Source organism: Lytechinus pictus, chromosome 10 (assembly GCF_037042905.1).
Source record: "Lytechinus pictus isolate F3 Inbred chromosome 10, Lp3.0, whole genome shotgun sequence".
In the NCBI taxonomy this organism is placed as follows: domain Eukaryota; kingdom Metazoa; phylum Echinodermata; class Echinoidea; order Temnopleuroida; family Toxopneustidae; genus Lytechinus; species Lytechinus pictus.
In genome coordinates, this window is record NC_087254.1 from 13,552,885 (window position 1) to 13,579,078 (window position 26,194).

Here is a 26,194-nt window from a genome sequence, read left to right on the forward strand (position 1 = left end):
AGAAATTTACAGCCTCTACTGTTCTCTTGGTGCTTACGAGTGTGTTTGTGTGTGTGTGTGTGTGTGTGTTTTTTTTTTTTTTTTTTTTTTTTTTGGGGGGGGGGGGGATCGAGGTGGGAGCGTAGTGGTGTAGCGGTTCCGATCCTCGCCTTTGGCGATGTGATAATCCAGGCTTTTCCTCTCTCACCCAGGTACTAATTGTGTACCGGAGGGGGGGGGGGCATCATTATGGTTGGTTTATAGCAAGTGTGCCCCTAAAACAGGCCTCGAAAAAAAGGCTCTGAATCCAGTGACCGGGCAATAATTATTGTGAAGCGGTTTGAGCAGTCACAGATTGGTATTGGGCTACATAAAATCCAAACATTATTATTATTTATTAGAGATGATTTGATGTGTGTGTATGTGTGTGTGCGAGAGGGTATGTGGAATGAGGTAAATTTTCCGCTTAAGCAGAAGTTACGACTTCTTTCAAAATGTGTTTATTCTTTACCCATGCAGCCACTAGGCGCAATTAGAAAATTTCGAAAATTGTCTTGTATGCCATGCATACACAGATCCAGTAAGCATGACCAGAAACTGGGGTAAAAATCGCTTTTATCAGGGCGTATCAATAAATCAATAAAATAAAATTGTTATACTTTATGCAATATGACTGCAAGCTGATATGACCTTTTATGACTCACTCTGTATTATCAACTCGAAGTCTGTATCAGATTTTCTCTGTATGATGAGGGAATGCTCGAAAAACCTGCATGGCTTCCGTAACATAAAGGTTTGCGATGAATTGCAAATATGAAAGAACCGCACTGATTGGTTCCCGGTCATCATTTTAAACAGAGTGCGCATGCAACGATGATCTTGATTGGTCATTTGTATTTAGCGATTGATTGCGAACCTTTGTGTTACGGAGCCCTGGATATTATCATATCTTATGCAATTATATTTTTTAATATTCAACGACCTTGTGAGATACGAGGTTATTGGAATTAGGATTTTTTAGTACATTAAATCGCTTTTCATGGTGACGTTAATGTTCAACCTCGTACTAATTTCTATTTTCTTTCAAGTGTTTCTGACAGCTTCAACAGAATCTAAGAGAAACAAGTGGGAAACTTCTCCCAAAGGGGCCAATGCACAATTTAAAATATTCAGATAATAATAAATTGGTACTTTCTCGAAAATTCCAAAATATTTTTCTGACCTTCTCCTGAGTAATATCATATGAAATTGAGATATCAAAATCGAGACTTCTAGATAAGACATTCGGTATTACATTCTTTATTTGATGAATATCACATGCTAATGTTTAAGGCAATATAATTTTGGTAAATTTGACTTTGCCACTCTGCCTATCATAAATACTGTCTGTAATATGAAACATAGGAAGTAAAATTCAACTCAAACAACTATATTTTGTTGATCAGCGGATTTTTTCATGAAACGAGTAGTCAGTTGTTTACACTGACCAATTTGTTCTGATCCAATCAGATGCCAGGATTTCAATACAGTTGTCCATACTGTAAGTGGTAATTAATGTTTGCTCCACTGAGTAAATGCTTCCATGATGTATCGTGGAGATATCATACAATCTGATTTAAAATGACATTTACATGTTGATGACTTAGTCGATGATGGATGATGATCTACAGCATTTATATCGCACCATATTTCTTTTAAAACATGCACCGGTGCATGCTCATCCAATTAAGCTGATTATTACATATCTGCTGAAATAAGTGAGTTTTGAGAGACGATTTGAAGAATTCAATGTTGTCAATTTCACGGAGTGAAGGAGGGAGGAGTTCCAGAAGCGTGGGGTAAAAAAGATGCAATAAAATAATATCATATTAAAGACCCAGACCGGAGCCAAAAGTGAACTTGACAAACAATATACCTATACAATTAAGCTATACAAACTACTAAACAAAGCAGTCACGGTGCAAGTACGGACGTAATCTCTTTAATTACGTAGTGGGAAGTTGCTGAAAGTTAAGAATATGTGAGAAGTCAAGGACAGCTTCTTGCAACTTTCCATTTTTATTGGACATAAATTAATGAATGTATGGCTGCTCTGATTAATAACCTGAAGAAACCTGCACTGACGTAGAGATAGCATGTTCCTTTACAGAATTCGGCTGGGAACTCTATTTGCTTCAGTTTTAATGAAAATGTACGTAGTACTTTCACAATCTCTGGACCACACTCTTGACTCTAGTTGAACAAAGTTACACAATCTCTGAACTGTAGATTGAAACCTCTTAACTCTGGCAATCAGCCTCAGCCTTGAAGACGTAAGAATACTGCCGTAAAGGTGTAAATCAAAGCAGGCCAAACATTCCTGCAAAAAACGAAATGGGATCTCAAACTTCACTTAATATCACTGATGCAAATTCATCTTGTAAAAAAAATCCCATCAATTTCACGCACATTGGTTGCCTTTTTACTTCCAGTAAAATATGCCATAGGCGTCACGCGCGTAAACATTCCCCATAGATTTGTGTGTTAATTGGCACTTATGAAAAATTCATAAAAAAATAAACGTGAAATTAGACGGTCGAATGTTTACTACCATTGGATAGGATATATGACCAGAGAAGGGTCATTTATGAAGATAACTATGATGGGATCAAATTTATCAACTGAAACAGTAAAATAGCCCTAATTCTTCCGCCAGCCAAAAAATAGTTCCAAAGTCATTGTATATCTTCCCAATTTGGGCAAAGGAAGTTCAGTGGATACCATTTCTAAAATCAGTGTTAAATTTTCAACTATATTTATACACTTTTGTCAAACAGCAATATCAAATTGAAAATAATTCGAATGGGTTGGGTCGAACGAATATCTTTAGCCCTCCTGTTGTAATTAGGCTCATGGAACCTATATTATATGACCTATGAATTTTATTTTTAAAAGTAGCTACTTTGCTATTCTCTTATATCTCTACACTCACACTAGCACAAAGAAATGCATTACAAATGTGTCACGTGGGAAGTGACTTTTTTATATATTATTTACCTACTGCTGCTTGACACCAAATAAGAAATACGTAAAACTGGGGATTACAGTTAGTAAAAGGATTTAATCAAATCTCTTTTGTCATTTTGTGGTTTCCTTTTGATTTCCTTTACAATGATTATACATGAAATAAACATGGATATAACAAAATATAACTTAACTTAAACTATAGTTGACTAGAGCCCCCATCATCTCTTCTGGCTTGACATGCCCCACTCGGCCCTGGTGGTCGGTCCAGTTCCTGGCCTCCGCAGCTTGCGATGTCTCTTCCACTCGGCCTCGGCAGACAGTTGCCCCTTGATGAATAGCCCCCAGATCAGAGAGACGTGGCTTCAACGAATTAGTGGACGAGATCGAGCCCCCAATGATGACATGAGTTTTGACGAACCATGTCGGTGGAGAACCGGCGGCAGCTGGGGTCGTTATCTCGTCACCGACGTAGTCCCTCAGTTTTAACTTTGACTGCCTATACTAACATCTGTAGTCTATTCTAGCTTAGGTGGTTCTCCCTGAATTACTGAAACTAACCTCCTAATATACCCTTTCGTTACTAGGACTAACTGTAAAATTTCTATAAAGTAATTCAAAGAATTTCAAATTACACATGTGCATAAAGCAACACATTCTTATTAATAAAAGACACTTCCTGTGCATCTGTCAATTACATTCATAAATGCTAGAGCACTGTATTGGCTATTTATGACACCTGTATGAAAATGCTACACCTAGTAAGAAATATTTCTAGCACCGGTACAAAATATGACATCAACCTGGTACACTTGTACCCTAAGGGGGGGGGGGGTATCAAACGTTTCCAACGCTTGCTTTTAAAATATTCAAAACATATGTACATGCTTGTCTACAAGACAACCCTAACCTGGACAAGAAAATATGTTGAACACATGTTTAAACTGAAACATTCTATAATTAAATTTCTTTCCTGACAAAATGCCTATTTTCTATGCAATGACCCATTTTAATGTGTTACTCATACATTTTATATTCACTATATGAATGTACACATATCCTACCTGCATATAGCCCAACATTGAATGCAATGACAATATAGGCCCCTATTCTCCTTGTAATTTAAAGGTGTATGTACATTTTGTGTAGATATCAGGATACCAGAACTGCCCCCAACATAATTACCAGATATACATGAGATTGAATGAGGAAACAATAAAAGAATGAGAACATATTACTTTAGTACATTTGCATATGACCTTCATATCAAAATCTTCCTAGGGCTATTGCATATTAGTATCAGATGTAAGAAGGAAGAGATACATAAATAGATGATAGAGAGAGAGAGAAAGATAGTTTTATAGATAGCATGGCTTATACAGAGGGGGGGGGGGGCTAGACTAAGATTGGAGCACACAGCCACCCCCCTCGTTAGTTGAGCACTATTAGATACCTTACCTTACTCTGTGCCTTTTTCTAAATACCTTCTTGAATGTACCACTCTTCTCTTCAGTAAAGTTCTCAAAGTTCTATCTCCTCTCTACCCCCTTCCAAAGAACAATTTTAACATGAGCAATTTGTAAATGCCTTTCCAACATTAAGTAGGTGATCATACACTAACACAAACCAATGGTGAATCAGAACATAAAGAGGCCTAGACTCTCATTGAACAGTCTATATACATTCCTAGGCTTACATACACAGACCTACTAACTTTATAGCCTTGCTAAGCCAATAAATCAATTTTTTGCACCACTTGATGACTAAACATATTGATATCAGTGAGAAATCGCTTGCTACTGAGGAGTTTGGGCAGGTATTCCATCCACTACTAGGGAATTCCCCTATATTACATATAGGCGTCACGCGCGTAAAACATTCCCCATAGACTTGTGTGTTAATTGGCACTTTCAAATTCATAAAAAAATAACGTGAAATTAGACGGTCGAATGTTTACTACCATTTGATAGGATACACATCTGACATTCCATATCTAACCAGAGAAGAGTATCGTAGCCAGCTCATTTTAAAAATAAATCGCAATTTATGAAGATAACTGTGATGGGATCAAATTTATCAACTGAAACAGTAAAATAGCCCTAATTCTTCCACCAGCCAAAAAATAGTTCCAAAGTGATTTTATATCTTCCCAATTAGGGCAAAGGAAGTTTTATTTACAAATCTCACTGTCAGGTACCATTACATGAAATAGTACATCAAATATGAACAAAAACATTTTGGTAATTGGAATAGTCGCTTTACAGTAATACCAGTGCAGTTTACATTTGATCATAAATTGTCATACCAAACAGACATAGTCGCACATATTACATTAATGATTCACACTCTTGCGAAATATACAATTCTGTAAGCAATAGTTTTACAAAATAGTAATGATCTTCCATTACGATGGACACGATGGAGATGATAACAAATATATTACAAACGAAAACAGCGACAATGAAAATTATAGTGGTAATTCCGACAACATTCATGTATGTATGTATGTATGTTTTATTTATTTAAATACGGAAAAAAAAACCTGCTATCAGCCGCAAGGCTGTTTTTCAGCAAGTCCGTACATAAAAGTTGAAAAACATAAAACAATAAATTATAAATCATGAACAAAATAATAAATACATGTACAAACATTTGAACAGATATAAGTTACATTGTACATGATGAAAATAAAGATTTGAGATAAGAGAATAAGAACTAAAAAAGCAACAAAAAATATATAAATATATACACATTCAAAACATTAACAAAAGTACAATCAATATACATGATAAAAAAACGAAAACAATACAATGGTCAGAATCTCAGTCAGCAACAATTACGGAAAACTAATAGAAACTAATAATTCATATCAATAATAATCTCTGATCCTGGTAGAATGTATGCAGGTTTGCTCAAATTGGAGTCTACTTTTTTGTTAAGATCTCGGGAAAGTTTACCATCCCTTATTGGATCTTCTTAATGGTGCTCTAGCTGCTTTCCTCCTTGCCAATGCCTGCAACATCGACCCGGGGAGCGTTTCATGAAAGGACCTGTCAGACGCTTTATCCGACAAGTACTGTTTTATCCGACAGTTACTATTAGCAATATATTGCCTCTCCGCCAAACATAATCAAGGAACGTTGTCAGACCTGACAACTTGTCGGATGAAAATGTTGATGAAACAGCAGGGGATACTGGATGCCCCTTTGTCATGATTGTCAAATCTTTCTGTTTCATTAGCGTTTATGATGTAGAGGCAATTAATGTTTCAATGAATCAAGCGCTATTTAAAAGCTGAATATTACGTGGGCTCTCGGAATAGACAGTTTTTGTTCGAGCTTTCCTCATTACCCCTAAAATTTCTTCAACACGATATCTCAAATTTTAACCAAGTCATGTTGCTGTGTTTTTAATCATCATGTCATTTATTGAGTTCATCATGGCCGTGTCTCGATTTTGAAATCTGTGATTTTTTTTTTTTTTTTTTTTTTGGGGGGGGTCTCTCTGACATCTACTAGGAGCCTTTTTCCTGAAAACGGAACTGACCTTGATGTCTTTGAAACTAATCTGATCATTGATTCAATATGCATATGCATGTGTCACACTTTTGAAGCAGATGCAATTACGAACAGTACCGTTATGTGCGTTATTGTTCTGATGCTGGCAGTGATCAAGATGATCACTATGGCCATCATGGGGGTTCGATCCCTGGCCGCGGCACCTCTGCCCGCAAAGTATTTTAATCGACAGTGCTCTTTTATAAAACAAATGGTTAAGCCATACGCATTCCTGTGCGCACTTATTTAAGAAAAAAAAATAATCGAACACATATTTACATTTTTTGTTACTTACTCCATAATGACATTCAATATGATTTCTATTGATAAGTTCACAATTGCATAAAAGATGATCAAAGTTTTCGCTTTATTAGATAACAGACCACATACGTGAATGTGTCCTCATATTTTTGAACAGTTTTAGTCCTGCATGCAAGTGCAAAATTTCACGAAAGTTTGGTAGCTCGTGCTTGTATGGACATCGCGACACAAAAAATTGAAACTTCGCTGCGGCTCACGTTGTATATAGATAAACGCGCGAAAGGTCGAAGCGGATTAGAGCCCAGTGCGATCAGGGCCAATGGTCTCGGTCCTTTAGACAGGTTCCTCTTCTCTTTCTCATTTTAACTTGTAAATAATGATTTTTAATAAATTGCGTAAATACCGACTGTCATTGTCATTTTTTTTAGCTCATCATATGCAGCTGGTCGTATTCTTATATCAGTTTTTATTTTTGAATTTTGATGTAATATTTTAACCTTTTCAGAACCTTGATGTTAGACAGCGTTTTTATACTGATCTTGTGTTTTCCTGAATAAATACATTTCAATAAAAGATACTGTATTAGCATGATAAAAGAACATGAATTAACGAACTTTTAGCCCTGCAAAATCACTATAAAACATGAGTTAAATTTAAACGCTTTCATTGGTTTCTGTCCTCTGAATTCATCTTCGCCAGATTCGTAAAAAATGGAGACGATATAAATTAAACAATAAAAAGAACAGCGCCCTTTCTCACACTTCTTTTAAGCGAATATGAAAAAGAATCCATCTTTTACATTTTGAAGAATTATATTTGTTTAATTTGTCTTTTAACATGTAAATCAACTTAACATTGGAATGTTATGAGTAAACATGCACGTTGTATCAACAAGTAGCATCACATTTGCCTCTTCCTCTGGACCCCACACCGTAAGTCCTAGAAGGACTGAAATGGATAGAGGTAAAGGTGAATAGATATACGTGTAAGTGGGAGTTGGAATGTAGAGTATTCTTTTCTGAAATAAAGTGCGGTCCTTCAAAGGACTTTAAACCGGAAAAGGAAACAGTTGAGAGGCTTGGTAAGTTGGACAAAAAAAATGAAAGATTGTCTGGAGTCGGCGAGTGGAGTTACAGAGCAAGACTTATCGTTTCGCCTCTACGTCAATCCACACTCCTAAACTTCCACTTTCCTTAGTCCTTCTAGGAATCAACGCAAACGGCAAACCACTTCCACGATTTATTGTTTATTTTTTATTTTTCTGTTTTTTTTTGGATATGTATGTTTCTAATACTACCTCTTAAAGATCACTTAGTTTCTTTAGTGCTTCTCGTTAACTTGGGCCTAGAAGATGCGTCTTTGGTGATGGTGTACAAGTAAGGATTGATGGAGGAATTGATCGGGAGAATGAAGACCACCAACCAGGCGTAGACATCGGATGAGATAGTAATGAGGTTGGTCTGAACGAGGATCCCGAGGATGATGATGGGCATCCAACAGAAGAAGTCGGTCGCTACGATCAAGGAAAATTTCAGCGCCATCTTCACCTCATTCGCCACTCTATCTTTACGACCGACTCGATCTCGTGCAAAACGCACCTAGACGTTAAAGGGAAATAGGGAACCATGTAATTTAGTCCACAGTGGCGCCGGGACGTTATATCAAACGAACGCATACGGCGTCAACTAGTCTTATATAGCAACACTCAGAGCCATTAATCAACAGTTACTACACATTTTTTTTAACTTAAATTTCCTCCCACCATTACCAAGTTTTTATCCACATTGGGCACAAGGTTGACGTGGAATATGACCAAATTAATAATAGTAATAATAATAATAATAATAATAGTAATAATAATAATAATAATAAAAATAATAATGCTTTGAGTTATTCAATCAATTGGAATGTATGTAAAGAAAATGGTTAACAATTTCCTTAATGTAGGCGTAATATAGTCTACAATAAACCAAAAGTATCATATGACTTTCTTTTTGCGTGAATGGAAAATGCTTTTGGCCTTTCACCGTTAATGGGGTGAAGCGAATGACCAAGAATGGAGTAAATAACTGTCCATTGTATTTTCAATAAGCGTTTAGTGTCACATAAGATGAGATTTCAAACCGTCCTATCAAAAAATCTATCGAATGTTAATAATGCAAATACAAGCTGGTCACAAGTGACGAAATGGTCAAACAACAACAAATTCTATTCTAACAATGCACGAATGATTTGGCAATGGATAACACCCACTTAAGTGAAGAATTTGGATAACACAAAATATGAATTGTCTCTTCATGAAGTGACACCGGAAGTGACATAGGTTTCTCTACAAACGATAGAGTGGTATGCTGGCTTACCGTTATGAAGATGGCAATGTAGGAGAAAAGAATTACTACGAAACTAATGAGATTGATCCCCAGAAAGACAGCGATGGAGAACTGCCAGGTAGAAACTGTGGAGGATGCAACAGTGTTGAAGGTCGCAACACCATACCGGGATTGGGTATTCACGTCAAGTTTGGCGTACAGGTCCACGGACTTGCGGATGAGTGGAAGACCAACGCATACGTCACTCAGGCTGTACGCATCGGGGTAGAGGTAGTTGATGAAGATGGCAACAAGAGCGAGAAAGAGAGAGAACATCCAGATAGCACCGTTGAGGATACGTGCCTTGGTGGTGGTGATGTGGTACTCGATGCTGAATGGGAAGAGGATGCAAATGAAGCGATCAACGGTGATGAGAGTCAGGAGGAACACGGAAGCCTCGCTGCTCAAGAACGCGATGAACCCGGCTACCTGACAGACGTTACTTGATCTCCACTCTTCCGCTCGACCCTCCCAGAAGTACGAATCCCCTATATAGAGATCCATCGTGGCTAGGATAATCATGTAGGCACCCATTAGAAAATCGGAGAGGGCTAGACTGGTGATAAAGATGGACTGGATAGTGCCCACCGACGTAGCTTCCGTCCGCTGCAGACGCATCAGTATGACGAAAGCATTGCCTACTAATGCGCTGATGCCAAGTATCCATATGAAGACTTTGATGAAAAGGTTCTGGAGGAAGGTCTTCCTGCAGGTGAAGAGTGGGTGGGATGGAACTCGTTCAACACACGTGGCCCTCTCTGGTGCGATGCAACAAAACCGGGAGTCATACACTACCCTGAGAAAACAACAAATATTGTACGTTTTACTTTTAATAATTCACTGTCTTTCCCTCATCATCGGTTTACATTATGTTCTTATAGGTATACGATTTGTTACACTGTTAGAAAAGAAATATTGAAAAGATACATAATCATTTTGTAAATTGATGTAAAGGATATTTTCTTTAATTTCACAGAGCAGGCTGGTCGATTAAAAAAAGAGACAAAAGTAATTACAAGAAATTTCCAAGGTTTCATAAACCAAACACGAATTTTCTGTAATTTTACAGGCATGCGAGCGATGAAAAGTATACCCCTTGATATTGTCAATGGCAGTGCCCCCGGGGCCAATGATAAGACCAAAAACATGAATACTCATAACACACAGAAATTGATTGTTTGAGTGATTGATAACGAATCTATTTAATTTCAGTTTTCGACAAGATTACAAAGTAAATCGAGTTAAGATACTACATCATGAAATCAAATGGGATAAACTTTTAGCAAGCAAGCTTGAAGGTTCCCTCCAGTGAATAAGTATAAGAGACATATAAGAGATTACTTACAGCGCAATCAGATTTTCCAGTCCCTGGAATATTTCCGGGAAAAGTTGAATGTGTTCCGACGAGACAGACATGATGTGTCTGAATAAATGAAAATTGAAAAGATACAACGATGAGATTAGTGGTATTTCACCGGCGGTGCGAGGTCTTCCCACCTAAAACATACGTTATATAGGAGTAGATCAATATAAGGAAGCTTATAAGAGCTTGAAACCTTCGAGCTTCTTGGCCCAGTGGAATAGTCTCCGGATTTTGAAACAGAGGGTCGTGGGTTCAAATCCCAGCCATGGCGTAGTTTTCTTCAGCAAGGAATTCATTCACAGTGTGCTGCACTCGGCCCAGGTGGGGTAAATGGGTACCGGCAGGGAGTAATTCCTCAAAAAGCTGTGTGCACCTGAATAGGTGGCCTAGCTTAGCCGGGGTAATAATAATAGCAGGGCCCGCTGGGAGAACAGTTTTCGGAACTGAAGTGGCTTACCGTTGTTATTATTATTATTCGACGGCATGCATAACAAAAGGGGATTTTTTCATATTTAATGTAATAGTATTCCTTAAATTGTACATCCACCTACAAATAATACACCCACACTTGTATGCACACACACACACACCCATCCACACCCACCATCTATCTCACCCACACGCTCACGCACACTCTCTCACGCACACACGCATCCATTTCAATTCGTGGGAGTCTGTATTAATGGGTGATTTCAAGTGTTGGCCTTGGTGTTGGTGTTGAATTTTGGATTGCTTCCCCTAGCTCCAAAACTTATTCAGATCACATTATTGACATCTCAACAACCAGTGAGTGACTTTTCGGGACCATCTTCATTTTATGTTTGGTGTTTTAATCGTGTAAAAAATGACGTAACACCAACACCAAAAGGTCAACACTGAACTTGAAATCACCAGGTCTGCACTTGTGTTTTCAACGCGGACAGGTGGCCAAGCAAAATATTTTTGTAATACGTAAACAATGTTTAGGAGCTGGGCCTGCCATACAAAAAGAGGAAAGACCGTAAGGAGTGACGAAAATTGTGATTTTTAATAATGCAATTCAATTATTAAAAAATCAGTCATTGGAAACGAAGAAAATGATAACAGTGCACAAACTATTAAATGTCTGTGTGTTTCTCATAGAGATAAAGGCTATTCATTCATATAAATAATATAAATTTCTCTACAGTGTCGCATTAAAAAAAGAACAGATGCAGTACAAAATGTGAATTAAATCACGGTTGGCATCAGCTATCCTAGTTATAAAGAATGATTTTTTGGAATACAAGACATGATAGGATTGAGGTGAGAAAAATGATATATATATATATATATATATATATATATATATATATATATATTCATACATACATGCATACATACAATTGGAAGCAAGCCGGGAATTGAGGCATCTAAAAATCAAATGATAAACCTTTATGATGCCCGGCGCCCGGCCGGCCTTCAGTCACTTCGAATTAATTTACAAGTTTTGATTTTGATACCAAATTTAAGGTAAGGGTTTTATAGAAAAACAAAATGATTCGAGTGTTAAGCGCTCAGATAAAATAAAAATGGCAGCCAAAACCAACATGGCTGCCAGATTGCATCTCTTTTTTAAATGGAGTCACTAGAAGACGACTTAAGATTGATAAAAAGCTTTCTGAGACGTCTTCAATTCTTCTAGTCAAAGCTTTTTAAGTCAAAATAAACATCAATTTAAAGTACATGTTATTTTACATTACGATAATACAAAGTATCATTACCACAAACAATATGGTTAAGATTTAAATGGGTTAATTTACAAGTTTTGATTTTGATACGAAATTGAAGGTAAGGGTTTATAGAAAAACAAAATGATTCGAGTGTTAAGCGCTCAGATAAAGAAAATGGTAGCCAAAACCAACATGGCTGCCAGATTGCATCTCTTTTTTAAATGGAGTCACTAGAAGACGACTTAAGATTGATAAAAAGCTTTCTGAGACACGTCTTCAATTCTTCTAGTCAAAGCTTTCCAAGTCAAAATAAACATCAATTTAAAGTACATGTTCTTTTACATTACGATAATACAATGTATCATTACCACAAACAATAAGGTTAAGTTTCAAATGGGTTGGAATAGCCCACTTAACAAACGCATCTTTTTTTCTCAAGGATTTTCTGCAATTTGAGCAGCTTCCAATGAAACAATGGTTGAGGCCGGTACTGTCAACTTATCAAGATTACGACAATGGTGGGAAACATTCAGGAAATGTACTTACAGGTCTTCGAGTCGAGTGAGGCCGAGAAAAGTACCTGGGGCAATGGAGTGGAGCGGATTATCTCGAAAAGTGCTGCAATTAGGAGCGGGAAAGAGAAAACACAATGACAAATCAACATCATAAATTGGTTTGTGATGAGTCCGAACTACAGTAGAGCTATATTATTAGCTGAATATATTCATTGTTTCAAAAATAGAACAAAGGTATATACGAGGTTATAGGGAAAACACTCGAACTGGTGGAGTTTGTTGCATAATCTAGCAACTCTCATGTCAGATTGCAAAGCGTAGCATTTTATTATTCATTCGAGGATGCGTTCGATTATTAGTATAGCAGTAGGATTGTGAAATCATTAAAAACTTATGTCATCAATGATTTTTGTATAGTAAAGTACTCTCGAATCAAAGGAGGAAAGTTGTGTTTTAATATAATATATACTTACACTATCTTCAGACGTTCTTTGATTCCTTCAAATATAGAGCTGTTCACTTGTGTTATATTGTTCTCGGGTAAAACTCTGTGGAAAGAAAATAAATCAATTTCAATTTGTGAAAGTAAGAGTACTTTATATACCCTTCAATTAGTTCGGTGACAGTAACCAAAATTATATGTGGGTAAAGTGCACTTCTGGCGAAAATGATCATAATCAACCGACATATTGGTAGAATCTACCAGGATTCTGGTTGATATTGACCATTTTTTTGTCAGACACATATTCACCAACAGATTAGTTATTGTCTTTGACTAAAGCTTTTTATCAATACCTTTATTACGCCCTTTACAGCGCAAGTTTTAAAAAGCAATCATGGAAAGTAGAGAATGCGATTTAACGGGTATAACCATAATAGGAACAGATGCACAGATACTATAAAGCTCTTTTCATTTCTTTTTCGTTATCATTTTTTTTTGCAACAGGTAACGTTGAATGAAAGCCTCAACGAGCACGTCTCTTAGAATCATTCTGATATGAGAATTGAATGTATACTTACAGTCTCTCCATAGAACTGCAATCCTTAAATGCACCTTGACGAATCTCTGACAGCTGGTTATTAGCTAGATCACTAGAAAACAGCAAATGCAAAATTAGTATTTAATGTAATAATCAATTCAATTGGGGCACGTTGGAGATATATCAGACCAAAAGACGTTAAAATATGGGAGTTGCTGCTACCCTGTTTGATGTTCAACGATTGAAGGGATATAGCTACGTTGATTTGGCGCTGCACAGTGGCTGCCGGGCCCACGATCAATTGGGCAAAACGAATTTTCGGAGTATTTCTGTTTCAGATTTCAATTTCGAACAATAAATTAAAGATGGATTATTAGAGTCGTAATGAACCACTCCTTTTTCAACGGGCATGAGATTTAGCATCGCCATATTTTGGATGTTCTTGAAAACACGCAGAAAGAATGTTTTATATTCTTATAACCATATTTTGTACTAATTGCAAGTCTACCTTGATTCTAAAAAATCATACTTTACATATGTTGATATAATTTGTTTTACACACTGCGATCTTTTATTAGATATTAACAATGCATTACTACTAATTATTATTTATTTATTCATATATTCTAGCTCGTATAGAGGAGGCAAATACGGCCGGTGGCATATTAATCCCCATGACCAAGCACATTACTTCATTTCGCGATGTAAGTTTTTTCAGTTAAGAAATTATTAACTCCATGAAACATCTCATCAAATTAAGTCGTCCGTAAGGACGTTAAGAACTGTATGCCTCCCCCTTTATTAAAGTTGTTTAGACATTACCGATATATGCTTACATGAAAAAGAGACGTCCAAGATCTGTAAAACATCCCTCGTCAAGACGCATTATCTGGTTAAAATCCAAGTATCTATTTGAAGAAAAAAAAATCGAAGGTACATCTTGAAATTATTTCATCTATGAATCTTTATTTTGATAATGAATACGTTTCTTTTTGCTGTAATGTAAACTCTTGTTATTTAGAGGTGCAATTATAACATTACGAATATCTGAATTTTATTTTGCAGTATTCAAATTTGCTATTTACTCTGTTGCGTATTCTGAAATAATTGGAAATATGTATGCTTCAGATGATTTTTGTTCGAAGATTTTCCCCTATATTTTAACAATGTAATCTGATGAAATAATTATTACATAATTTAAGATGATAATGATAAATGACTGATCATCCATATTTTTTTAATTTGGTTTCTTTTTATCACGATTAAGGGAAAAGAACACTTTAATGATGATGATAATTTAACGATTGTGTTCACTTACAGCAATCTTAAGTTTATCAGTCCAGAAAACGTGCCATTCTCAAGATAGGTAATACTGTTGTTGGTCGCAACACTGCAAGGAAGGAAACGGTAATAAAGAACAATCGTCGAAATTATTTATGATAATATCTTATATGTGGGCACAGTTGCGTACGAAGGATTTTAAAAGGGGGGTGGGGGTTTCAAGCAGAATGAAATTTTTATACCCCCCCAAAAAAAAAAGGTCTTCACCAGTTCTAGATCGTTTCCTACCCCCCCCCCCAACAAAAATTGACAAGCCCCTCCCCCCAAAAAAGGTATTCAACAAAATTTCAGGGGGAGGGGTTCAATTCTTTTGGGAGGGGGGGGGGTGTTGGGTATAAAAAAGTGAAGGGGTGTTTGATCCCTTGTAACCACCCCCTGCGGACGCTACTGTGTGGGAAAATTACAAATATTCAATAGGGAATTTTCGAACTTCGACGCAGCATCAATCCTACCGCGCAGCAAATACATTGAAATTCCAAGTCAAATAAATGAAGTCTTTGTCGATGGTCGGTGAATCGGAACAGAATTTTCGTCCGACGCTTCAGAACTGACGAAAAATTGCAAAATATGTCGTCTGTCCAGAGGTAAGGACGAAAATGCTGTTTCGCTTCACCGACCCTCGAAAAAAACTTTAAAGTCATGAAGGGCATCTGACAATAGATTTTCTACGTTCCAGAAAGAGTCGGCATAGCTGTTGCGAAAACTCCCAAATGGTAGTGTATGGAGAACATAACACATGCATTTTCATAAACTCGTGCATTTAAAGAGTGATAAGATATTTATATGGGTGTTTACAGAATTGAAAGGGTATAAAACCAAGCTGGATTGTGTCATTCAAGAAATAAAAACATACTCTAAAGAGGCAGCCACAAATATAATATGTGACATAGACTTTTTTCAGAGATGAGAATAATTGAAGAAAGCGATACAATGTAACATATTCCTAACATTATATTATGGTGGACTTTGAACTTCGTCGTTATCTTTTTTTACATTATGGGCTGGTAATATTTTAAAACGATTCCTAATAAATAAACTGACAAACCCGTGGACATAATTCCATTAAATATATTGTGTCTCCTCCCAAAATGTAATTGAACAGAAGCGAAAGAAAATAGCCTAACATGTTGAATGCATCACTTTATTCCATAACGTTCAAATGAGAAAAGTAAGAGCGTAGTATACTACCAATACCGTTCCTTTTATTTCATCTATCTATCTTGCTTTTTTTTTACATGTTTATGTATTGTTACATATGAAAAAGACAATGTCAACATTCTTTAAAAATAAAGAACAAGATTACAAACAATGCAATACAAGTTCATGTATACATTAAATGATTTTAACATGGATTATTAAAGAGATAACAGGAGAAATATTGAGAAAGGGATGAATTGATTACAGATAACGCTATATAATATTAATGACAATTTAAAAAATCAATTTCCCGTCATGAGAAGGGACTTTTTAAGTTGAGAAAAAAAAAACATGTCTGAAAATATTTCTAACATTCTAATCCTGGCTGCACTGTGCAACTGATTATAAAAGTACAAATAAAATGGGATGTATGTATTTGAAGTGGTCTTTTTCGACTTGAGTATTAATATACAAAAAACACTAAAGAAGGAGTTTCGAAGAAAGTGTTTGTGATGCACACGTCAAAGTTGGAAATTGTTTTTTGAATATTTCTCCTCAGATTTTTTAAAACTCTTATGAACTGTAAGAGTGTAAAAGATAAACAAAACACATACCTTTGTTTAATGAAATAAAATTGATTATCTTTATTTCAAGAAATAGGTTTATTCACACAAAGTGCCATTGACCAATTCACAACAGCTTTTACAAAATTGAATAAACACTTCTAACAAAAAATGTAATCAGGAATCAATATTTGAATTCTTTTCATAGAATCGACAATAATAGCAAAAGATTAGGCTGCAGTACGTGTTATTTTTTTTGGAGAACACAAATGACCCACTTTGTATTTCTTTGAAGTTGAATCTTTATCCTAATTGATATTTGAATAATTATGTCAATAGTTATAATAATCCAAGTACTTATGCAATAAAATGAAGTTTGAATATGCGTGTAGAACAATATGAACTTAAGTGACAACCCTAAAAGGCACTACCTAGATATACAAAGACACAAGTGCGTTTCAAACAATATATGATGAGTGCTCTTTAGCTCATAACAAATTTAAGACATCAAGAAACGGGTTTTCTGGGAATACCAATAACACGCAGTGCTTAAGAACTTTGACCATACTCACATTTTCCACAGGCGTGAGAGTTTACTAAAAACTCCTGCTGGCAAGCTTTCTAATTGGCATGATGCAACGTCACTATATAAGTGAAAAAAAAAATCAATTTTATGAAATACATTTGTTTTTACATATTTCATTAAGAGTATGTTTCAAATGTTTATTTTATCAGCGTTGATAGAAATATACAAAAATAACACAAAAGAATGTTAATGGAAACGTATAAAAAGACACTTTGTGAATACTTACATAGTATGAAGGTTCGTTGTTCCGTCAAATATACTATGATTCAACATTTTGACTGGAAAACCATTTAAATTTCTGGAATGGTACAAGGAAATTGATAGAGAAATTTCATCAGTACAGTGCAGTTTTATACAGATAGGGTAATAAGGATTAGATAAGACGAGTGGTTTCCTTTTATGTATGGTTACTTTGTGACATGCGAGAAATGAAGACTTTTGGAATAAATAACCTTACTCGTAAAAATGAATACATACATCAAGGTATAAAGAACGGTATCTTGGAGAAACCAAACAACAAGTAAAAAGAATATAAGTGTAAATGTTTATCATAGCAACTTTCACAAAATCTAGCTTTCAATATTGCTTACAGTGATCCTATTTTACACTCGAGAAGCATGCCATATCAAATTTGTATTTGAAAGGGTTGAATGAAGAATTATTAAAATAGAATTGATAAATTAAAATGATTAAAAATACTAAGGTGCTTCACATAATATTTTTTCGAGTTATTGTCGAGACTATTTTCAGTAGTCATGCTGGGTTAATACATCAAAGCATAAAACTCATTAAGCTTCATATGTTTGACAATGTTTTGATATCCAACAAAAATTATTTGTCAAAATTAATAACAATAAACATATAAACATATTAGCAGAAATTTCTCTTCATGAATGTTATTTATCTCTGGCATTCAGGAATTTAGAAATATTATCTATGTACGCGGAATGAAAACACAGTAATAACAACAATAGCACACTGTTTAAACATTCGTTTGAAACGTTCAAACAATAGTTGTTAGAGTGACCCACTTAAAAACGCTGCTTAAAATTTTAAGCAGCGTTTTTACAGGGTACATTGCAGCAAATGCATTGAAAATGCAAGTCAGATCAATGAAGTTTTGTCAAGGATCGGTGAATCAGTTTCGTTCGACGTTTCAGAGATGACAAAAAAATCGCATATACCGTCATTTTGCCCAGAGTCAAGGACGAAACTGCTGTTTCGATTCACCGACCCTCGACAAAGACGTCATTGTCATGAAGGGCATTTGACAATAGATTTTCTAAGTTCCAGATAGTGTCTGCGTAGTCGTTACTAAAACTCGCGGCCACGAAGCACAGTCTTTGGCCATGTACTCACAGCAATGTAGCCTTTGGTGCAACATTCTGCAAGGGTCGTCCGCTCCATGGTTCTGATGCATTCACCCAGAATGGGACCCACTCAGGCCCAGTGCAGGCTGATGGTACTGGCCCATGCCTATTGTTGTATGGGGACTCGCCACACGAATAACCATCAGGACATTTCTCGGTGTCTATATCATGAAAGATTTTGAAACGTATTTTGCTATAAGATATAATTGTTGACTTCCATTTAAAAAATCAACCGTCAGGAAAATCAAAGTGTCTATCATGAAAGAAATCGAAACCAACCTCGCTATCGCATATGCTTTTTGTTGATTTCTATTGTCCAACACATCATTCATTTTAATTTCAGATTTATTTTATGAATACATAAGTCTTCGTTTTGAGCTGTGAACATTGGTAATTAGATACAAGAATCAATTATAGATCACTCGATATGCGCTGAATATGCGTGCATATCATATAAAGCAATTAGCACAAGGGTTTTAAACTATTCCCCCCCCCCCCCCAATTTTTGCTATTCAATTTCTATCTTTTTCTCATCCTCGACCTTACTTTTTTTCTTCTACCTCCTCCCCGTCTTGTTAAAACCTTATTATTGCAAAAAAAATCTCTTTCGTTTTCTTACCACATTGTTCTTCATCATCGGCCAATGGACAGTCACTCCAGCCATCGCATTGCCTACTGCCTGAAAGACAAATATCACTTCCGCGGCACAGGAAAGATTCTGAGTCACAAGCTTCACAAAATGAAATTGAATTTGCGTCACAAACATTTTGAAAATGTATGATTTATAGAAAAATATTTTATTTGGTTTCAATAGCACTGAAGCACTTGTTGGCTATTACATGCGATGATTCAGGTCCAATTATCTCTAAAATAATTTACTCGTTACCTGAAGGCAGTGGCGTACCGTGGGTCACGGCATTGGGGGGGGCACCAGCAAAAGTTTTGAGTCACTAAGTGAGCGCGCGAAGCGCGCCCAGCTGCCAGGTATACCTAATAGAGACATTTTAAGGACAGTGCCATTAAACGGATATGTCTCTCACTGGTCAAATAATGCGAACGCGAAGCGCGAGCTTAAAAAAATTGATATTTAGACCTAAAAAGGGACATTATAATCAATCTCTTGTAATCATGATATGTACCTGTCTCGCTAAATAATACGAGCGCGAAGCGCGAGCTGAAATATTTGTAAATATTGACCCCAAAACAGGAAGATTTTAAGGACTATATTTTAGGAATGCATTAAGAGTATACACATCTCACCATAGTCATCTAATGCGATTGCCAATAAGCGCTTGCTGATTTTGTTAGAATTACATCTAAGCATGCACATAAAGCACTTGTAAACATGATTAACATACCCATCTCACTAATCAAATCTTGCGAGCGCGAAGCGCGAGCTGAAAATTTAGGAAATTCAGACCTGAAGAGGGGCATTTTAAGGCTTGTTTGTAGAAATTCACGAAGACCATACGTAGTTCACTAACCAAATGATGCGTGCGCGAAGCGCGAGCTGAAAATTTTTGATATTCAGATTAGAAAGAGGGACATTTAAGGACTGATTCTAGGAATCCATGGAGAGCAGACATGTTTCACCAATCCACTACTGCGAACGTAAGCACGGACAGGAAATGTTTTATATCAAGACCTTAAAATGGGGCAATCACTTTAAGTAGTCATGAAAAAGAAGCATACTATTGTACATAAAACAATAACTCGAAGTGCGAGGAAATATATTTGGCAGTTTGGTGTATATTGACTTGAAAACGGGAGGTTTTAGTATAACAAGATTATATATCTCGGTAAACAGACAATGCGAGCACCAGGAACAATGAGGACATAGGCCCTGAGATAATTATGTTTCATAAAGTTATAAAAAAAAATGTTTCTTATGTAATATAACATAACATAATTATGATATAATATAACATTATAATGAACAATAATGTCTTCTTTCCCACTTCGTTTCTCTTCCTTTCTCCCTCTTTTTCTCCTTTTCCCCGTTTTTTTTTTTTTTTTTTTGGTCAGCCGATTGGGGGGGGGGGGGCACGTGCCCCCATGCCCCCCCGTAGTTACGCCACTGCCTGAAGGGTTTCATAACATGTTAACCACATAATTCACAAAGAAAAGTGCACACAATACATTATGCAACGATTTAGGTACGTTGCTGTGTCACTTCATGAATTTTCCTTTGTTTGGAACGTCATAAAGCGGTGACACGACATCTGCTCCTGCGACAATTGCTCCGGTCTTAATATCTCAGAAGGCATAGGATTAGAGTTAGGATTGTGATATAGTTTTTGGTTCAGAATAATGTAAATATTATGATTAGGGTTTATTTAGTTTTGGAGGTTAGGTTTTATGTTTTGCTTAATGTGTAGATTTTCCATCGGAGCAATTGTCACCGGAGCAAATGTCATGGAACCCATAAAGCATCCGGTTTGACATTACATGAAAAACATGTATGTTATGAAAATAAGAAGCAGATAAGATAATGCTCCGATATTTCTCCATGGATAAATCGTGAAACATTCTTTGAACATATATTTCTCTTCCATTCCCAGAGCCCCGTAACACAAAGGTGAGCGATTAATCGATGACCTTTAACTAAGAACATTTCTGATTGGTTCTTAGTCAGTCTACTGAGCAAAATGCACATGTAACGATGATCTTGATAGGCCATTTCATTTAGCGATTCGATTGATCACTATAAACTTTTGTGTTACTTGGCCCTGAATCTATTTGAACTACAAGAGAATTTGAAGAAACCTTCACTGATTTAGATTAATTATTAATAAGAATCATGTGAATTTCGATGCTCTAACATTTAAAATAATGCAATAATAATAATAATATTCCGCATTTATATAGCGCTTCACAGAAATATTATTACCCCGGTCGTCGGATCCTTGCATGCCCACATACAATGTATGCACCTTCTCCACTCCCTGGGGAGCATTCCAACAAGAGTTCCAAGACTCAATTGCTAGGCATACTAAAAGGCTTTCGCATCCTACCGGGTACCCATTTAACACCTGGGTGGAGAGTGGCAAATTGTGGATTGACGCCTTGCCAAAGGACGCTAGGCAATGGTGGGATTCGAACACACGACCCTCTGATTAGGGATTACAAGGCGAGAGTCAGAACCGCTACACCACGGCGCTTCCACATCACTTATAATATACACCCGTGATTTTTTTACAATTAGGCCTATGGTTTTCATGTAGCTCTCTTCCCCTGGCTGCTATTCTCAGAAGCAGTTTGCTTACGATAGCTGATGGCCACTGCATTTTATAATTATTTGTTATTGTTTATGTATATGTAAATTATGTGTACGATGTGGAAGCGCCGTGGTGTAGCGGTTCTGACTCTCGCCTTGTAATCAAAAGGTCGTGTGTTCGAATCCCACCATGGCCTAGCGCCACTCTCACCCAGGTGCTAATTGGGTACCGGTAGGAAACAAACGTCATTGTGGTTGGTTTAGCAGGTGTGCGCCTAACAGGCTGCTTGAAATGCTATGAATCCAGTGACCGGGTAATAATAATTGTGAAGCGCTTTGAACAGTCGTAGATTGATAAAGCGCTATATAAATGCCAATTATTATTATTATTATTATTTCTATCTAAAGTATCTATCTATTACCATTATGTAATTGTCACAATTTGTAATTTTATCATTTATTTTTGTGTTTTTATATGCGTTATGATTACTGTGATTCATTTATCGAAATTATCAATAAATTAATGCAGAAACACCTGCTAAATAAGAATTACCTCCACAGTTGATTTCGTCTGAATAATCGTGGCAGTCGATGGCTCCATCGCAACGGGCCTCGTTGCGGATGAGCTCAAACCCTGAATGGCATTCAAATGCATTCTCATTGAGATAGTCTGTGACTGTAACAATAGAAACATATTTTTCGTGTGCATTTTTACAATATATATTTAGTTATCATACTGTATGGTTGAATATAATTAGCAGCTATTAATTGCAGCCTAAGATTTCAATTTCTAGGAATAGAAAATAAATTGAGGAAAAAAAGTAATGACTAAGAAATATGACATGCTTCGAAGTAAACACATCTCATCCTCGGCCTGAATTTGAATTTGTCGGCTTGCTAGTCCTATAAAACTTAATTGGGAATAAATCCCTGGGGAGGGGGTATTCTGAAAAGTCTCATAAGTTTCCTCATAAGTTACCCATTTAATGAAGCGCTAATAGACCTCCAAGTTCGTATTCTGAAAACTATATTAGCGCTCAGTTAACTCCCTTTAAGCCACTCCCCTACTGAGCCAAATTGGCCAATCATATGCGCTCTTACAACGGAAAATTTACTACTGGCGCGCAGTGTCTCTTCACTTTGCTGGCTTGCAGCGCAGCGCCCAGCTGCTTGCAGGTGCACTGCGTCACGATCTTGATACAAAGAATTTTTGCTGAAAAATAATGCTAAATGTTTTTGCATCAGAGATTAGAATTTTTGCTGAAAAATAATGCTAAATGTTTTTGCATCAGAGATTAGACTTCGTTATGTTGTTGAAGTTAACTGTTGCCTTGTTTCTTTCTCTCTCATTTTTCTTGTACCTTTATTTTTTTTTTCTTTTCTTTTTTTAAATTTCGAACGCGTTCTGATTTTCACATCCACCCATTTGAATCCATTTGTAGCTTTCTTTGTTTTTTTTCTTTAACAAAATTTTATTTGCCTCTGTCTCGAGGCCCTGCTCGAGGGAGGGGGATTTTTCCTGCTTATTTTAAAAATAATAAACTTTTCATTTTAGTATATGGGAAATCTTCTCCAGCAAAATGCTGATTTGAATAAAAAGATTTAAAAATCAGACAAGCATAATTAAGCCGAAATTTTATCAAAATCGGATGTACAAAAGTTATGACATTTTATAGATGGGGAAAACGATGGCATCTCTCACAATTCTGTTTGGGGGGGGGGGGTATTTTATTCCATGAGAGAATATTCATTTAAATACTAGAGGTGTCTATTCTTATTTTTCCATTGTCAGAAACAAAGTTTGATTCATCCCTGAACATTGCTGCACCTACCGTAATTTGACAATCTCTATAAACTGTCAAAATAATTTGCAAAAATGAAATACTGTTTGATGCTAATAATAAAAGAAAATATAGAAAAAAAATAGTCATATTTCCCCATGTACACACTTTCTGTTTGCTTTTTCCCTCTTTTATAATTTCTTTATTACCAAATATATTCCCTATTCCTTATTTTAGGCCTATACTTGTTTCTATAAAACCGCCTTTCCCTTTATTCTATTCCCTTTTTATACCTTTCTCCTTAATTATCTTCCTCCTACTTTTGGTCACAGTAGTAATCCTTTGTGATGATATTTATAAGAAATGAAAGCCACAATTAGCAAGAGATGATGAGACTTAATGAACCTCTTATCACCATTATCTTTCCCATTGGAAAGTCCGCTAATTGAGCGCTATGAGACTTTTCAGAATACCAAGTCTCATAACTACCAATTAAGACTTCGCGAGGTCATAACGCGTACTATTGGAATAAATGTCATGGGAATTAATGTCATTGTCATTGTCAACCCTGCCAAATAAGGAAAGGGGCACTTAAGTGACTTTTCATAATACCAAAATGCTAATTGAGCTTTCACAGAATACCGCACCTGTTTTCTAATAATTTCAGCAGTTCGTAAGATAGACATTTTTGGAGACAAGATCGACGTGTATTCTTTTTATAAACGTACCATTCGCATCGTAAAATCGGAAATCCAATGAAAAGCCGCCTTGCTGTTGGACAAGATCACTGCAAAAGGAGATGGTGACGATTCCGCCCGGTAGACGAATCGACATCACATTTCCACTCACTAATGGGATGTGTGTTAGATTGGTACCAGGAGCCGAATGGGTTAACGTCAGAGTGTCCCACGGGTGCTCGATGTCCAGGTAGTTTATGAAGACAATCATCTGAGTAATTTCCGAGAGAATTTGAAGTAATTGATGAATAATCCAGTTCAGAGTTTCCCCATACAGGAAAGTTTGTACAGGTCACCTTTCCTTTCATTCATTAGGTTAGGTAAATAACAAAGCAAGGTTTTACGTAAACATTTCTGATATAATTAATATGATGCAGAAATTGCAAAGACCATGTGACTAGACTAGCACATCAAATGTCTATTTCTACTTTAAATGCATAGCATGCTGATCTTAGCTGTACTTGGCTTAGTGGGAAAATACCAGTCGCTAAAGGAAGCATTGTTGTTTTTAAATGGATCTAATGAAAATGGAATTTCAGTCCGATACACTGGCCTGAAAAGGGACATTTGGAGCAGCCATTCTCAATTACTTTGTTGAAGTTCCATATTACTCCACCATCCAACACACAAACAAGCTTAAGCAAAGTATAAACCAGTTCGTAGTTACTTCATGGACAATTTTGGTCAAATGGCCTTTCATTTCTTAGTCGGCAGATTTCAAAGCAATTACGTAAGGATGCCTTACATAGCAGGATGAAGAAATTGAATAGAGATGACTAGAATAGCAAACCATTGAACACTCTATGAAGGTATTTGTTGCATTCTACTTTGAATGTATACAGTGAGCCAGACTGGTTTGGGTGATTCGCCGTTTTTTCTCCCTTTTTCCCAACAGGAAACGGCTAGAAAAGGGCTAGAAAAGGGCTAAAAAACGGCGACAAAAAAGTGTACCAACTATGGAAAGCTAACTGTATGCAACAATGATTTTCATCAGAATAAAACAGTGAATACCTCCTTCGAGAAAATGGCTACAAAACGGCTAATAAATGGCGAATACCTTCCTTGTGGAAAATGGCTACATAACAGCTAATATAAGGGTGAATACCCCCATCGGTAAAAAAAACCTTCAAAACTGCTAATAAATGACGAAAGGCACAAAAGTAATAAAACTAATAATAAATAGGACTAAACAAGTACAAATCAGCAAATAATGTTGTACCACACAACTTGGAATAAAATTCATACTACCATAATGTATGGTAGTGGATAATACCGAACAATCTTCAGTTTTTTCAATCATAATTCATATCAAACCTTTTCTTAAAATTCATCAAACTTCCACCATAAAGTAATCACAAATACCTACTAAATATTAAGCTTTAAAAAATGGCTGAATAAAGCTCACAGTTTTTTTTCCACTATATAATGATAATTATAAAGACGTAATACTCATTGAATATGCTATTCAGTAACATATTACCGAACATATTAAAAAGTATACAGCTTGTAAACATAAAAAATAATTGATTAAAAACCAAAGCAATGATTAGAGATGATTCAAAACAATAAAATACATTATAGTTATATATAGAGGTCTACATGACAGTCATTTGAGTAAAGCTATAACCTCGCGACTTTGATCTTTTCTCAATTTTGTTTTTCTAATGAAAGATCTATTGAGTACTTTATTTTGTCCCATTAAGCCCTATGTGCCTGGATACTTTATTGAGTTAGCTACAATTGA

General features: G+C 36.1%; 1 protein-coding gene across 1 annotated transcript; it reads right to left on the reverse strand.

Annotated features, from left to right (window-relative positions):
• Positions 1-6,473: 6,473 nt before the first annotated feature.
• On the reverse strand, positions 6,474-24,706 carry LOC129269869 (G-protein coupled receptor GRL101-like). Its single transcript, XM_054907327.2, has 14 exons — positions 24,442-24,706; positions 22,486-22,608; positions 19,335-19,445; positions 18,705-18,876; positions 17,572-17,643; positions 17,332-17,403; positions 15,037-15,108; positions 14,555-14,626; positions 13,759-13,830; positions 13,212-13,286; positions 12,770-12,841; positions 10,515-10,592; positions 9,161-9,965; positions 6,474-8,398 (listed from the first exon to the last, which is right to left on the reverse strand). The coding sequence occupies exons 1-14, from the start codon at positions 24,659-24,661 to the stop codon at positions 8,108-8,110; spliced, it is 2,307 nt and encodes a 768-aa protein (XP_054763302.2). The 5' UTR covers positions 24,662-24,706; the 3' UTR covers positions 6,474-8,107.
• Between the last annotated feature and the right edge of the window lie 1,488 nt (positions 24,707-26,194).